The sequence below is a fragment of the Balaenoptera ricei genome, chromosome 14 (assembly GCF_028023285.1).
Source record: "Balaenoptera ricei isolate mBalRic1 chromosome 14, mBalRic1.hap2, whole genome shotgun sequence".
Classification (NCBI taxonomy): domain Eukaryota; kingdom Metazoa; phylum Chordata; class Mammalia; order Artiodactyla; family Balaenopteridae; genus Balaenoptera; species Balaenoptera ricei.
The window spans coordinates 27,555,153-27,570,610 of NC_082652.1; the positions used below are offsets into that span (position 1 = coordinate 27,555,153).

The following is a 15,458-nucleotide window of genomic DNA, read 5'->3' on the forward strand; positions in this document are numbered from 1 at the left end:
ACTTCAGTTACCTGTGTATTAGGCTATCTGACGTTGTCCCATGGCTTACTGATGCTCTATTCTTTTCTTTCCTCCTTTGGATTGTCTGCTTTGGAGCATTTTTTTTTAAATTTATTTATTTTTGGCTGTGTTGGGTCTTCGTTGCTGTGTGTGGGCTTTCTCTAGTTGAGGCGAGCGGGGGCTACTCTTCGTTGTGGTGCGCAGGCTTCTCATTGAGGTGGCTTCTCTCGTTGTGGAGCGCGGGCTTCAGTAGTTGCAGCACATGGGCTCAGTAGTTGTGGCTCACGGGCTCTAGAGCACAGGCTCAGTAGTTGTGGTGCACGGGCTTAGTTGCTCCGCAGCATGTGGGATCTTCCCGGACCAGGGACTGAACCCGTGTCCACCGCGTTGGCAGGCGGATTCTCAACCACTGTGACACCAGGGAAGCCCTGGAGCATTTTTATTGCTTTGCCTTCAAGTTCACTAATCTTTTCTGCAATGTCTAATCTGTCATTAATCCTATTCCACACATTTTTCAACTCCATGTTACAGGTTTTCATCTCTAGAAGTTTGATTGCAACTTCCTTGTTACGGTCTTCTATGTCTCCACTTAACTTTTTTGAACATAAGGAATAGTGTTATATTGAATGTTTTAATGTCTTTCTCTGCTAATTCTAATATCCGTGTAACTTCTGGGCCAGTTTTGACTGATCAGTAAGATTGCTTATTCTCATTTTGCATTGTGTTCCTGCTTCTTTGTATGCCTGGTGTGGATGCCAGATACTGTAAACTTTACCTTGTTGGATGTTGGGTACCTCTGTATTCTTATAAATTCTCTTGAACTTTGGTTTGCAATGTAATTAATTACTTGGAAACAATTTGATCCTTTTGGGTCTTGCTTTATTTTCTGTTAGATGGATCTGGATCAGTGCTCTAATTATTCTACAAAACTGAGGCAAGACTTCCTGAGTACTCTTCTATCCCAAGCCTGTGAGTTATGAGTTTTTCTAGTCCTGTTGGTAGGAACAGGTACTATTCCCAGCCCTGGGTGACAACTAGACAATTTTCACCCTAATCCTTTCAGATGGTTCTTTGCCTGGCCTCAGCCGTTTCCTCATCACACAAGCACTGATCAGTATGCAGCTGAATATGCAAAGGCACTCCCTCTGCTGAGCTCCAGGGTTCTCTCTCCATGGAGCTCCCTCCTCTCTGGGATTCTGTCCTGAAAACTCTAGCTGCCTTGGTCTTCCTGGGCTCTCAGCTTCATGTCTTCAACTCTTCTGTTGGGCTCTACCTCAGCTTCCCCTCACTTTGCTGCAGCCTGGCAACTCTCTCTCCAGGTAGGAAGCTGGGGCAGTCACAGGGCTCATCTTCTTTGTTTTCCATCTCCCAGGGATCACTGTCCTTTGTTTTCTGATATCGAGTGCCTTGAGACCATTGTTTCATGTATTTTGACTGGTTCCTTTGGTTGTTTCAGGCAGAAGGGTCAATTTGGTCCCTGTCAATCCATCTTGGCTGGAAGCAGAAGTTTCCAACCAGTCTTTCTGCTGCTTGTCTCCTCTCCTGTCCAAATAATAGTGTATAAACACACTGATTGTCAAAGTTTTCTTCACGGGAACATGTGCTCAGCGCTATGACTTTGCCTCTGTGATCCCAGTTGGTCCTCACAAACATGCACGTTTTCTTAACCTCACCTCCCTTTGACAGCTAAAAAGTGAGGCCCACGTTTTTCCTGGTTTGGATCCCAGGCAGGCCTGTCAGTTCCGAGGCTGCGTGCATCCTGGGGCTCCAGAGTTCTCAATGCCTGTGCAGCATCTCTGGCTCCTCATTCCTCAGAGAAAAGCTCACACTTGTAGCCTGGCTTCTGGGTGTCCATGCCCAGATGCAGTGTGTGTGCTGGCTCTGTCGGGCATGCACGTGTGCCTGGTTCTCATGCAGCCACGTGACTTCTGAGTGAGACAGGCAATGGGATGGCCACCTGGCAGGGAGGTGCTGAGGAGGTCCAGGACCCAGGGGAGAAGGTGCTTGGCCCTCACCAGGCGTGAGGATTCCGTGATTCTGGCTGTCTCTTCTCCTGTGGGTCAGCATCGGGACCACTTTCTAAGGAAATCCCAGCTTCCAGATAATTCTTCAGAAAACTCAAGTCTGTATTTATGGATTTCCTTACATGATTTCTTTGGTGCCCAGCACAATCAGGGACCCAGAGCACAGCACAGACAGAACCAAGGACCTCTCCACCTGGCTTGGGAGAAGACAGGTGCATGGTGGCCAGCTCCCTTGCCCAGCTCAGCCTGAGATGCTGCACGACCAGGGAAGTGACTCCACGTCGTGAAATGACTTTTTGCATGGAGGGGCTGGGGGATCAGATGACATCAAAGGCGAGGGATTCACAGTGCAGGGGAGGGAGGTGGAAGTTAGAAGGAAAAGGCAGGGGAAGTCAGGACCATTTGGTATCCAATGCATGTTCATTTATTTTACACTTACAAAAGAAATCGCCCACCCTCTGCCCCATCCCCCCCGAAAGTCTCTTTTTACAAACATTTAAAAATTAAAACTAAATGAAGATAGACAAGTTAATTTCAGTACAATTATTTTTCAATGTAGCTGTCATAATTAGAGTTTAAATTTCCTACAAGTGACCAATGTCCAAGTGACTTATAGGGAAATCCTGATTATTGGCCAAAAGGAAAATTCCATATTACAAGTTAGCAAATTCTAGTACAAAAATAGTCCATGTGTTGGAATAGGCTTTCTTTTTACATAGGTCTCAGGTCAGTCTACTGACTGCATAATACGCTAACGTCTCACGGTTCTCTCTTTCACAAATGGCTCATTCGTCATAGCTGGAGCAGCACGGTGCCTATAGTAGCAGGGCTAGTGCCCACCTGGGGACCGTGCTGGAGATGGCAGGCCTGGGCTGCCTCACTGGCCCCAGGGCAGTTGGGCAGAGCCCCAGCTCCGCACCGGGGTCCTGGAGGGAGGAACGAGTTGCAGGCAGAGCCACTCCCCCTGAGGGAGAAACAGGCCCAGGACACAGGGGAAGTGTGCCCAGGGGCTGGGCCGGTACTGGTGCAGGACAGCCCACCTCCTGCCAGTGTCTCCTCATCCTGTAGCCCAGCGAGATAAGAGGCCGACCTGCGTGTCCTCAGCGGCGAGAGTGTGGCCCTGCCCTTGCTGCGGCTGGGCAGGCTACTTGTCCCTCAAGATGTCGAGCTGTTCCTGACACTCGGTGAAGAGGCGCTGGAAGCGGAGGTTCTGCCCGATGACTGGCAGCAGCTCCTTCAGCAGGTCCCTCTTCCGCAGACCCTGTGGATACAGGAGTGACAGCTGAGTGCAACTGACAGTGAGGAGAGCTAGACTGTGGGGGTTTCCCTGGCCCAACAAAGACCCTTGTGCCCATCGGCCCCATGGGCACCCCCTGGAGAAACCACAGATGGATGAGAACAATTTCTCTGTATGCTGGGAGGCCTGGGACAGCTAAACAGCTGAGCTTGGGCACGTGGGGTGGAGTGGCAGGGCCCAGGGAGGGACACAGTTCAAGGGTGGGTACCAGGTAGGTTCTGCTCTTCCGTGTCCCCTAAGTCTGCTGGCACAGTCACCGCTGGCCTCTGATTACACTGGTTAGTGGCCAGAGTAGCCTGACCTTCCAGAGCAGGATGGAAGTAAGGCTACCAGGGCAGAGGGCCAGGCAGACGGCTATCCTGGAGGGGCCACTCCCTTATGTGGATGTGCTCCAGGGACTTGAGGTCAAGGCCAGGGGCGAGGAGGTGCCTGGGTGGCAGTGACTGGCCTTGGTTTTATAGTCCTGGAGTCTCTGCCCTCAGCTCTTGCCTATGCCTCCTCCACCCTGGGTGGCACCATGTCTGCCTGGACCCTCCTGCAACATGCACTGCCACGCAGGGTCTCCACCGCATAGACCCTCGAGGAGCACGGCTGCTGCAAAGGGAAAACCACCAGCTGATAGCACTGACCACTGGAAGAGAAGGGCCAATATGTTAAAACAAGTGTGGTAACAAGATGATGAATTATAGAAAAGAACCAAGTGTAGATACCAAGTTTGAGCAACACAGTGGTTGAAGGAGATGGGATTAGCAGGAGACTGGACACTGCTGAAGACCAAGTCAGAGTGAGGTCAGATGGAGGAGCAGCCCACACTCAGCAGGGAGGCAGGCAGAGGGGAAACTGTAAGAGGAGAAACTGTACTGTTGCCTACAAAGGCAGGTGGAGCGCAGCAGATAGGCCCAACATCCACATAATGGATCCCACAGGAGACAGAGAAAGAAGAGAGAAGGAAATATTTAAAGAAATAATATGGGTATATTTCACATAATTAAACAACAACGAATGGCCTTAGGTTGAAAGGTTCCACTGAGTGCTGATCAAGTAATATATGGGAAAACTGATAACCAGACACATTAGAATGAAATATACAGAATTTTCAGATATAAAAGACAGAAAATTTCTGAAAATTTCTAAAGTACAAGAACATATTACCTACAAAGGAAGACCTACCAAGATTCACAATAAAGTGCTTTTTTTTTTTTTTTTTTTGGCTGTGCTGCATGGCCAAAAAAAAAAAAAGATGGTAACTCATGACCAAGTAGGGTTTATCCTGGAAATCAAGGAGAATTTAATATTAGAAAACTTAGAACTAGAAAATAGGAAATAAAAAGATTATTTGAGATGACTTCATTGTTTAATCCACATAGAAAATGCAAAACAATTAATGGACAAATTAATAATAATAATAGAAAGATGGCTGGTGATTAATATACTAAAGTCAAATGCATATGTACAGCAGCAATGAATAATCAGAAAACATAAAACAACTTATCACTTAGAATAGCCACAATTAAAAAATATCTAAGAATAATTCTAAAAAAAGATGCATATGGCCTATGTGTTGAAAATTAAAAAACTTTACTGGAAGGCATTAAAGAAAACCTAAATGAATGGAGAGTACTGATGGGAACAGTAGCATAGTACAGATATCAGGATGGAGGCTGCAAAAGGCAGTGGTGAGCACTGTGGCATGTGAAAGCTGCAGGGGAACTGCAGACCCCTGGGAACCTGGGGTCAAGAGATATAGGTAGAATACAACAGAATGTCTAAGGTTGTGGAAAGAAGCAGGAGTGAAACTTTTAGGGAAATTAAAAAATTTAAAAGCAGTCTTGTATAGCGTAAGTGGAAATACAGCACATGTTGTAAATGGATTAAACTCCTTAATCAAAAAATGGATAAAAGAACAGGATCCAACTATATGCTGCTTACAAGGAACTCACTTAGATCTAAAGGAGGATATACACAGGTTGAAAGTGAAAGAATCAAAAAGATATCCCATGTAAATAATAAGCAAAATAGAAAAGAGATGACTATACTAATAATAGACAAAATAGACTTTATGTCAAAAATTGTTATAAGACACAGGACACTGTATAATGATAAAAGGGTCAGCTGACCAAGAAGATGTAACAGTTATAAACATATACCCACCAAACATCAGAGTTCCTAAATACATGGTGCAAACATTATCTGAATTGAAAGGAGAAATCAGACAGTCCTACAATTTGCAGAAGACTTCGATATCCTATTTTCAATAATGGATAGAACAAGCAGACAGAAGATCAATAAGAAATAGAGGACCTGAAAAGCAGTATAGACCAACTGGACCTAAAGGACACATATGCAGAACACTCCACCCAACAAGAGCAGAATATACATTTTTCTCAAGTGCATGTGGAACATTCACCAGGACAGACCACATATTAGGCTACAAAACAAGTCTCAATAAGCTTAAAAAGACTGAATCATAAAAGTGTCTTTTCCAATCACAATGGAATGAAACTAGAAATCAACAGCAGAAGAAAAACTGGAACACACACAAATATGTGGAAATTAACACACTGTTACAATCAATGATTCAAAGAAGAAATTACAAGGGAAAGTTAAAAATATCTAGGGACAATGAAAATGAAAACACAACATACTGGAATGCAGCAAAAGCACTGGCTAGAGAGAAATTTATAGCTATAAGAATCTACAAAGAAAAATTCACAAATCAAATCAATAACACAACATTCCATTTAACAAAACTAGAAAAATAAAAGCAAACTAAACCCAAAACAAGAAGAAGAAAATCATACATATCAGAAAATCAGTAAAATGGAGAACAGAAAAACTATAGAGAAAATAATAAAACCAAAAATGAATTCCTTGAAAAGATCATCAAAATTGACAAGCATTTAGCTACATGGACTAAGAAAAACAGAAGACTCAAATAATGAAAATCAGAAGTGAAATAGGGACATTGCAACTGATGCCACAAAAATAAAAGGAGTATAAATAAGAGAATACTATGAACAACTGTACACCAACAAATCGGATGACCGAGATAAAATGGACAACTTCCTAGAAATACACAGCTTACCAAGACTGAATCATGAAGAAATAGCAAATGTGAACAGACCTATAAGTAACAAGGAGATTGAATCAGTAATCAAAAACCTCCCAACAAAGAAAAGCCCAGGACTGACCAGATGGCTTCACTGGTGAATTTTACCAAAAATTTAAAGAATAATGAACAACAATCCTCCACATACTCTCTCAAAAAACTGAAGAGAAGAGAACATGTTTAGATTCATTGTATGAGACCAGCATTATCCTGATATGAAAGCCAGACAAAGACACTACAAGGAAAGAAAACAGTCCAATGTCCCTTGTGAATACTGATGAGTCCTGAACAAAATACTAGTGCAGTGGTCCCCAACCTTTTTGGCACCAGGGACCGGTTTCGTGGAAGACAATTTTTCCACGGACTGGGGGTCGGAGGTGGGAGATGGTTCAGGCGGTAATGCGAGCAATGGTTCAGGAAATAATGTGAGTGATGGGGGGATGGTTCAGGTGGTAATGCAAGTGATGCGGGAGATGGTTCAGGAAGTAATGTGGGTGATGGGGGGGATGGTTCAGGTGGTAATGCAAGCAATGGTTCAGGAAGTAATGCGAGTGGTGGGGGGGGCATGGTTCAGGCGGTAATGCAAGTGATGCGGGAGATGGTTCAGGTGGTAATGCAAGTGATGGGGGGATGCTTCAGGTGGTAATGTGAGTGATGGGGGCGATGGTTCAGGCAGTAATGCAAGTGATGCAGGAGGTGGTTCAGGCCGTAATGGGAGTGATGGGAGGGATGGTTCAGGCGGCAATGCAAGCAATGGTTCAGGAAGGTAATGGGAGTGATGGGGGGATTGTTCAGGCAGTAATGTAAGTGATGGGGGAGATGGTTCAGGCGGTAATGCGAATGATGGGGGGGATGGTTCAGGTGGTAATGCAAGCAACGGTTCAGGTGGTAATGGGAGTGATGGGGGGATGGTTCAGGCAGTAATGCGAGCAATGGTTCAGGAAGTAATGTGAGCAATGGGGAGTGATGGGGAGCAGCAGATGAAGCTTCACCCGCTTGCCTGCCACTCATCTCCTGCTGTGCAACCTGGTTCCTAACAGGCTGCGGACTGGTACCGGTACTGGTACTAGTGAACAGAATTTAACAGCAAATGGAAAGGATTATATACTATGACTAAGTGTGATTTACTCCTGGAATGCAAGGGTGGTTTAAGAAACTAAAATCAATCAATGTAATACACCACATTAATAGAATGAAGAAAAAAAAATCCCAGAAGATCATCTCAATTGATGCAGAAAAAGCATTTGACAAAATTCAACACCCCTTCACTACTAAAACAATCAACAAACTGGTAATAGAAGGAAACTATCTCAATAAAATTAAGGCCATATATGAAGAGCCCAGAGCTAGCATCATACTCAGTGTTAAAAGACTGAAAGCTTTTGCTCTAAGGTCAGGAACAAGGCAAGAATGTCCCACTTTCACTTCTATTCAACATAATACTAAAAAGTCCTAGCCAGAACAATGAGGCAAGAAAAAGAAATAAAAGACACCCAAATCTGAAAGGAAGAAGTAAACTTATTCGTTTGCAGACAACATAATTTTATATGTAGAAAACCCTAAAGATTCTGGAAAAAAACCCGTTAGAACTAATAAATGAATACAGCAAGTGTGCAGAACATGAAATCAACACACAAAAATCAGCTGCGTTTTTATATACTGACAACCAACAATCTGGAAAAGAAATTAAGAAAACAATTCCAGTTGCAATAAGCTCCAAAAGAACAAAATACTTAGGAATAAACTTAACCAAGGAGGCGAAAGACTAGTATACTGAAAACTACAAAATGTTGCTGAAAGAAATTAAAGAAGATATAAATGAATGGAAAGACATCCCATGTTCATGGATTAGAAGACTTATTAATATGGTTAAGATGTCAATAATACCAAAAGCAATCTATAGATTTAATGCACTCCCTATCAATATCCTACTGGCATGTTTCACAGAAATAGAAAAATCCATCCTACAATTCTTATGGAATCCCAAGGGACCCCAAATAGCCATATGAATCTTGAAAAAGATGATGTAAGGTGGCAGTCTCATACTTCCTGATTCCAAAACTTATTTCAAAACTACTGTACCTTTTAATTTTTGAGGTATGTGACTACATTATCATTCAAAATAAATTTAAAATTAAAAAAACCTGAAAAACGCAATTTAAAAAAATGAAAGGGAATGAAATAAACTGCTATAAGCAAAGCAAAACATTCTGTCTGCCTGTGGCACCAGGGGCAAACTATCAGACAGAGGATGTGCCCTCTGGCCGGAAGGCTGGTGTGGCTGGTATCAATACCAACAGCCACCAGTACCACCTCCCAGCCTGGGTTCTCAGAAATGGATGGTGCTGCCCACTGTTTCAGGCACCAGCCTGGACACAGCTCATCACCACTTCTCAGGTCAGTGTCACAGGTCCTACAATGAAGATCTTGGCGGACGGAAGCTCCCCAAGAGCAGGGTCCGGCTGGGTATTCAGAGGCCGGCAGCCACGCACGCACCCGAAGGACGGCTACTTAGTGCCCAACCCTCTGCTTACTGTCTCCCTCCTGTACACAATGAGCCGTGATCTTTGAGGGAAAGAAATCTGGATTTTGGGGGTCCCCTGAGATGCGCTGGCAGCTCATATCACAAATTTTCCCAAAATATAAAGAATTCCTACAAACCAATAAGAAAAACAAATGACACCAACATATTTCAACAGGAAATACAAGTGGCTCTTAAATCTAGAGTCAGCATTACTCGTTGGCAGCACTCTCCATCCCCAGCTCCATTTCCCAGCCATCCTGAGGACCAGTTTCATTTGAATGGCCAATTCTCACCATGAGAGTGTTCACAAAGAAACTCAACAAGAAGGCAGAGGGCTCATACTCAATTCACCCCCTCTGCTCCCCATATCAAGATGAAGAGACAGTAAGGAGCTCAATATCAAAAAAAACAAACAACCCAATTAAAAAATGGGTGGAAGGGCTTCCCTTGTGGCACAGTGGTTAAGGATCCGCCTGCCAATGCAGGGGACACGGGTTCGAGCCCTAGTCTGGGAAGATCCCACATGCTGCTGAGCAACTAAGCCCGTGCACCACAACTACTGAGCCTACATGCTACAACTACTGAAGCCCGCGTGCCTAGAGCCTGTGCTCTGCAATGAGAGAAGCCACTACACTGAGAAGCCTGCACACCGCAACGAAGAGTAGCCCCCGCTCACCGCAACTACAGAAAGCCCGTGCATAGCAATGAAGACCCAACGTAGCCAAAAATTAAAAAAAAAAAAAAAAAAAAAAAAATGGGCGGAAGACCTAAATAGACATTTCACCAAAGAAGACATACAGATGGCCAAGAGGCACATGAAAAGATGCTCAACATCACTTAATTATTAGTGAAATGCAAATCAAAACTACAATGAGGCATCACCTCATGCCAGTCAGAATGGCCATTATCAAAAAATCTAGAAACAATAAATGCTGGAAAGGGTATGGTGAAAAGGGAACCCTCCTGCACCATTGGTGGGAATGTAAATTGATACAGCCACCATGGAGAACAGTATGGAGGTTCCTTAAAAAACTAAACATAGAACTACCATATGACCCAGCAATCCCACTACTGGGCATATACCCTGAGAAAACCATAATTCAAAAAGAGACATGTACCACAATGTTCATTGCAGCACTATTTACAATAGCCAGGACATGGAAGCAACCTAAATGCCCACTGACAGATGAATGGATAAAGAAGATGTGGCACATATATACGATGGAATATTACTCAGCCATACAAAGAAATGAAATTGAGTTATTTGTAGTAAGGTGGATGGACCTAGAGTCTGTCATACAGAGTGAAGTAAGTCAGAAAGAGAAAAACAAATACCGTATGCTAACGCATATATATGGAATCTAAAAAAAGAAAAAAATGGTACTGATGAACGTAGTGACAAGCCAGGAATAAAGATGCAGACATAGAGAATGGACTTGAGGACACGGGGCGGGGAGGGGAAGCTGGGGTGAAGTGAGACTAGCATCGACATATATACACTACCAAATGTAAAACAGATAGCTAGTGGGAAGCAGCGGCATAGTACAGGGAGATCAGTTTGGTGCTTTGTGACCACCTAGAGGGATGGGATCGGGAGGGTGGGAGGGAGGCTCAAGAGGGAGGGGATATGGGGATATATGTATACATATAGCTGATTCACTTTGTTGTACAACACAAACTAACACAGTATTGTGAAGCAATTATACTCCAATAAAGATGTATTAAAAAAAAAAAAGCATAAATTCAGAAGAGTGCTGAGGCCAGAAGGGGATGTGGCAGACAGCAGGAGTTAGCTCTGTCCAGACCTGCTCCAAGACTTCCCCGCCATAGTCTTCACAGCTTGCCTTCCTGGCCTCCCTCCCAATGGGGGTGCCCAAGTGGTCTGCTGGCTGCTGTGAGGCATGGGCTGGCTTTCCTTTTAAGAGGGTGGATGCTACTGGTACTGGCTTCCTTCTGTCTTCCTTCCTTCAGTTGGACATGAAAGCCATCTTATGACATGAGGGAGAGGCCAAGAGAATCACAGAGATACAGACCTCCACTTAACTCCAAAGGACTTGTTTTGGAGGACAGAATAAAACTACTTCAGCCACCACTAGACAGGGTATCATTTACCTGCAGTTGAAAGCATTTGTCATAGATACTGGGGACCCCGAGCAGACCAGTGGTTTTAGGCAGTTGGCAGAGGTAAAAAGCAGGTAGCATAGCACTGATGGTGCTCCTGGGAAGGGAGCCACAGGCTCTCCTGGACAAAGCTTGGGGTCAGCAAGAACAGCAGGAAGGAGGGGGAGAGGAGGGTGCATGGCTGGTAACCGGTGGCCTGCCTGTGTTCCCCACCCCACCTTGGCCTAGAGTGCCCACCTTCAGGCTGAGACAGAGAACCTCTATGTAGAGCTCTGGCTAACGTCTTAGGCTCAGGCCCCCAGAGTGGCAGCTGGGCACAGAGTGAGGCCCCACAACCCGGCCAAGGGTAGGGCTTTGTCAGACACGTGCTCCCCCACCCCACAAGCAGATGGCCTGTCAGGCTGCCCCAGAGGTGAGGTGTGCTGGGAAACAGCTCGACTACTGCAGGTAATTCAGAACACCCTTCCTGTTGAGGACAGGGGACAAAGCTGGATAAGCAGAAGCAGAACTCCAAGAGCTAATGTGCTGGGGTGAAGGACTGAGCCAGGGTGGGGGAAGGCAGGAATCCAGAGGGACACCTTGGCCTTGGGAACATGTACTGATGAGGAAGAGGCTGAGTGGGCTTCTGTCAAGAGTTGAGAGCCCGGGGGACCAAAGCAGGGGCCTAAGGCCCATGAAAAGTGTGGGTCCCTGGTAAACCACCCCTTCTTTGTGCTGGTATCCCCAAGGGATGACCCGACCCTAGAATAAGGGTAAACTGGAAGGAAACCAGCCCCTGCACCAGCCAGTGCCCAGCTCTGAAAAGTCCCCAGGCAGCCCAGAAAACCTCCATCCCGACCGGGTTGAGACCCTGCAGAGCGGGTGCCTTAAGAGCTGGCACCGAAGCAAATAAAATGCTCTGTGCAAAAGCAACATCACCTGAGGCTCAAGCCATTTCTACAAGTAATTTTTCAAATACCATGTCCAGCAGACAGTTGAAAATAACCAGGCACTTGAGGAGATAAGATAACGTGAACGAGAACCAGTAGAAACATTTATAGGCAATAGAGACAGACCCACAAGGGCTCCTGATACTAGAACTATCAGACGTGCAACTTTAAAATAAAATAACTAAGCTTACTGTGCTCAAGAAGATCAAAAGACTAAAATGAAAATTTCAAGGAGAATTAGAACTATAAAAAATGATGGAGCAGATTTTAAGAAGGGAGGACATGCTACCTCTCTGATGATGAGGGAAATGAAAGGGAAGCTATAACCAAAGACAGCCTCTAAGTAAAGTCCACAGAATGAATGAAAGACATAGACCGAGAGCTTTGTGAGACTTGAAAGCACCAAGGCAGGATCCCGAAAGAACTTACAAAGCAGTGGAAAACGGACTGGTGGCAGTTTTAGCAACAGCAGCAAATGCTAAAAGTCTGTGGCACAATACCTTCAAAACTCTAAAGAGAACTGATTTTCAACTTAGGATTCTAGTAACCAACTAAATTAACATCTACAGCAACAAAATAAAAAATGGAGGCCAAGTACACACCAAGACCTCCAGAGTCCTCCCAGGACCGACCCTCCAATCTTTCACCTATTTCACCCTCCCATCACCTCTGCTCAGCTGCTCCTTTTACACTCGAGCCCTCATACCTCAGGGCCTTTGTCCTCACTGTTCCCTCTGCCTGGATGTTCTTCCCCCAGATATCTGCGGGGCTTCCTCCCTTACCTCCTTTGATCTCTGTCCATCAGTCAGGGCTTCCTCGATCACTGAATGTAAAACAGCGCCCCATCAGCACTCCGCACCCCTGCCCTCTTCATTGGTGTTCACAGGACCCATCCCCGCCAACACGTTACATGTACTTGCTCATTTGTCTCCAATCTGCCTCTGTCCCCATGAAGGCGGGGCCCCTGAGCCTTGCTTGCTGCAGCCGGCTGCCGAGCTACGCCTGGCCAGAGTGGGGCTCCACCGGCAGCTGCCCAATGGCTGAGTGAAGCAGTGGAGCGAACCATGCCCCCAGTTCCCCGCCAACCTGTTCCTTGCCCAAGTCGATCAATTCACTCTACCCACTTGTGTGAGCCACAGTCTCATCTGTGCAATTTCATTACGTTCATTATTCTCTTTCCCTCACCTGCTCCATATCCAACCACCCACCCGCCCAGTCTTGTAGGTTCTGCCTCCAAAATACATCTTGAATCTGCTTTCTCTCCCTTCTCTGTGGCTGCCACATGGATCCAAGTTGTCTTCAGCTACTGCCAGGTCTGCCTTGTCCCGACTGCTCTGCTACATCAGCGCCAACTCCTCTGCCGGCTCCCACTGCCCTAGACTAAACCCCAGCTCCTCACAAGGTCCCTGGGATCCACCTCCTGCCCTCTCTGGACTCACGTCACACCCTCTCCTCTGCCAATGATGTTCCAGCCACAGAGGCCTCCATGGGCCAAGCCCTCTGTACTTCTGTCATCTCTACCAGCACATTTCCCGGTCTCCACGGAGCAGGCTCATTCCTGTCCTGGGGTTTCATCCTGCAAGTCCTCTTCCGAGGTCTCCCCGCCGCTTTCTCCCAGACACACCCATCACCGCTCTGTTGACTGAACTGCTTACTCGCTCACGTCTGCCTCCTGACCGGACTATGAGCCTCACTACTAACAAATCCACAGCCCCCGGCAGGCGGCTTTCCAAGCACAGGCGCGTGGCTGAGTGGACGCTCCCTCAGCCCCTTATGCCAAGGGCTCCTGCCAGGGTGGGTGGGCTGGCAACTCGCCCTCTCTCTGACGCCGGCAGTGTGCTGGAAGAGTGTAACAGGAAAGAATTTCAAAGCACTTTGGCTTACTTTTCAATTTCCACCTTTACTTTTCAGGAGAGATTTCTTGTGGCAAAAAGGAAAGTGGCACATACCACTACTGTTGACTCCCATTGGCTTCCAGTGGAGGAGTGAACGGGCCCCAGTAAGTCCTTGCATATTTCTCGGAGTCGGTATTCAAACCCTAATTACAGAAAACAAAAAAACAAAACAAAACAGAAATAGGAACACATTACAAAAAGAAATAAAGTCAAGAACAGGCTAAGTTGTTGTGTACATCAAAGCAGAAAGAACACTCACTTTGTTGCCTCCTTGTCTCAGTTCAGCGCTCAGAGGCCATAGCGAGAGGATCTGACTCACCCCCCCAATCCCGGGAAACACACGCAGTGGCCGCTGTGTGCTGGGCCAGGGAAGACAAGACGTGGAAGCTCTGGGACAGACCCCCCAAGGGGGTGGAGAATGTGGGGGCTGTGGGAGGAGGGGAGTGGGCTGAGGGGGGCCTATTGGAGAGAAGAGGTGGGGGCAGATGCACAGGGTCAGGAGGTGTCCTTCGGGAGAAGATGGGTGTGGGAATGAGTTTGGGCAGAGGAGACGGAGGAGGAGGTGGGGCTACGGCACAGATGGAGGGAGCACCAGCCACGCTGGAGGCAGAATCAGGGGCAGCCGAGGCCACAGGGAATGGAGGAAATCAGCCAGTGATGAGGGTGGAACCTGAGGATGCTTAGAGGAGAGCTGGTGTCCCTGTGAAGCTCGAGTCCTCCTCCCCCAGGGGAGGAAGGAGGGACAGAGAGGGGAGGGGAGTTGTGCGCGGGCCCTGGGCCAGACGCGCGTGAAGATGGAGAAAGAGAAGCAAGCGGTGGAGGTGAGGTGTCCCCTAGGGGGGCAGCCCCAGTGAATTGACACCCAGGATGGAGGAAACCAGAGAGGAGCCGGAGGCGGGCTTTCCGGGGGTACGGGGGTGAGGCCACACGTGACCTGAGCGCCCGGCAGAGGAGCAAGGCTGCAGGAACACCGAGTGTTTATTAAGTCTGGGCGGGATGAGTCCACACTGAACTCATCCCTGGGGTCTGTGGGGGAGGGGTCTGGCAACGTGACGGGCAAATTCTGCAAGTTACACCCGTAGAGGTCAGGCAAGTTTTTCTCTGTCTTTTCTGTACTTAATTTGTTTTCTCTAAATCATGAACAAAACAGGGGAGGAGTTGAAAGCAAAGCAAGAAAGGCAGGAGAGTGTGTGGGGGTGCCAGCTCCATGACCAGGCCCAGGCTGCGTGGTGACACAGGAGAGCTGGGGAGGGCCATCCCCAGGCCACGGCCCTGGAGGCCAAGCTCAAGCGGAGGAAGGCTGGCAAGGCCGGAGCCCACGCCTGCCTCACAGGGAGTCAAGAGGCTGTGGGAGGTCACGTCTTCCAACACCCACCCTGCTGTCTGCTGACCCACAGAAGGAGCGGGGCGGGGCAAGGAGGGGGATCCTGGGACGGGGACATGGGTGTAAGAGCCCTGGTGGGGAAAGCTGGGCTGGAGGGCCGAGGGGAGGTGCTGGACAGCAGGCTGGCCCTTCCAGGCAGGACAAAGAGAGGTACAGGCCCACCGATGCTCTGAGG

The 15,458-nt window shown here is 47.1% G+C and overlaps 1 protein-coding gene across 6 annotated transcripts in view; it reads right to left on the bottom strand.

The window, feature by feature from the left end:
- Positions 1-2,501: 2,501 nt before the first annotated feature.
- LOC132347616 (protein HIRA) overlaps positions 2,502-15,458 on the bottom strand; it is a 74,484-nt gene continuing 61,527 nt past the window's right edge. For all 6 annotated transcript variants that reach the window (XM_059894296.1, XM_059894295.1, XM_059894297.1 and 3 more), the window contains 2 exons: positions 13,954-14,042; positions 2,502-3,285 (listed from right to left, as the gene is read on the bottom strand). In XM_059894296.1, coding sequence (XP_059750279.1) covers positions 3,169-3,285; positions 13,954-14,042 — 206 coding nt within the window. In that variant the 3' untranslated portion in view covers positions 2,502-3,168. The remainder of the gene's footprint in view (positions 3,286-13,953; positions 14,043-15,458) is intronic.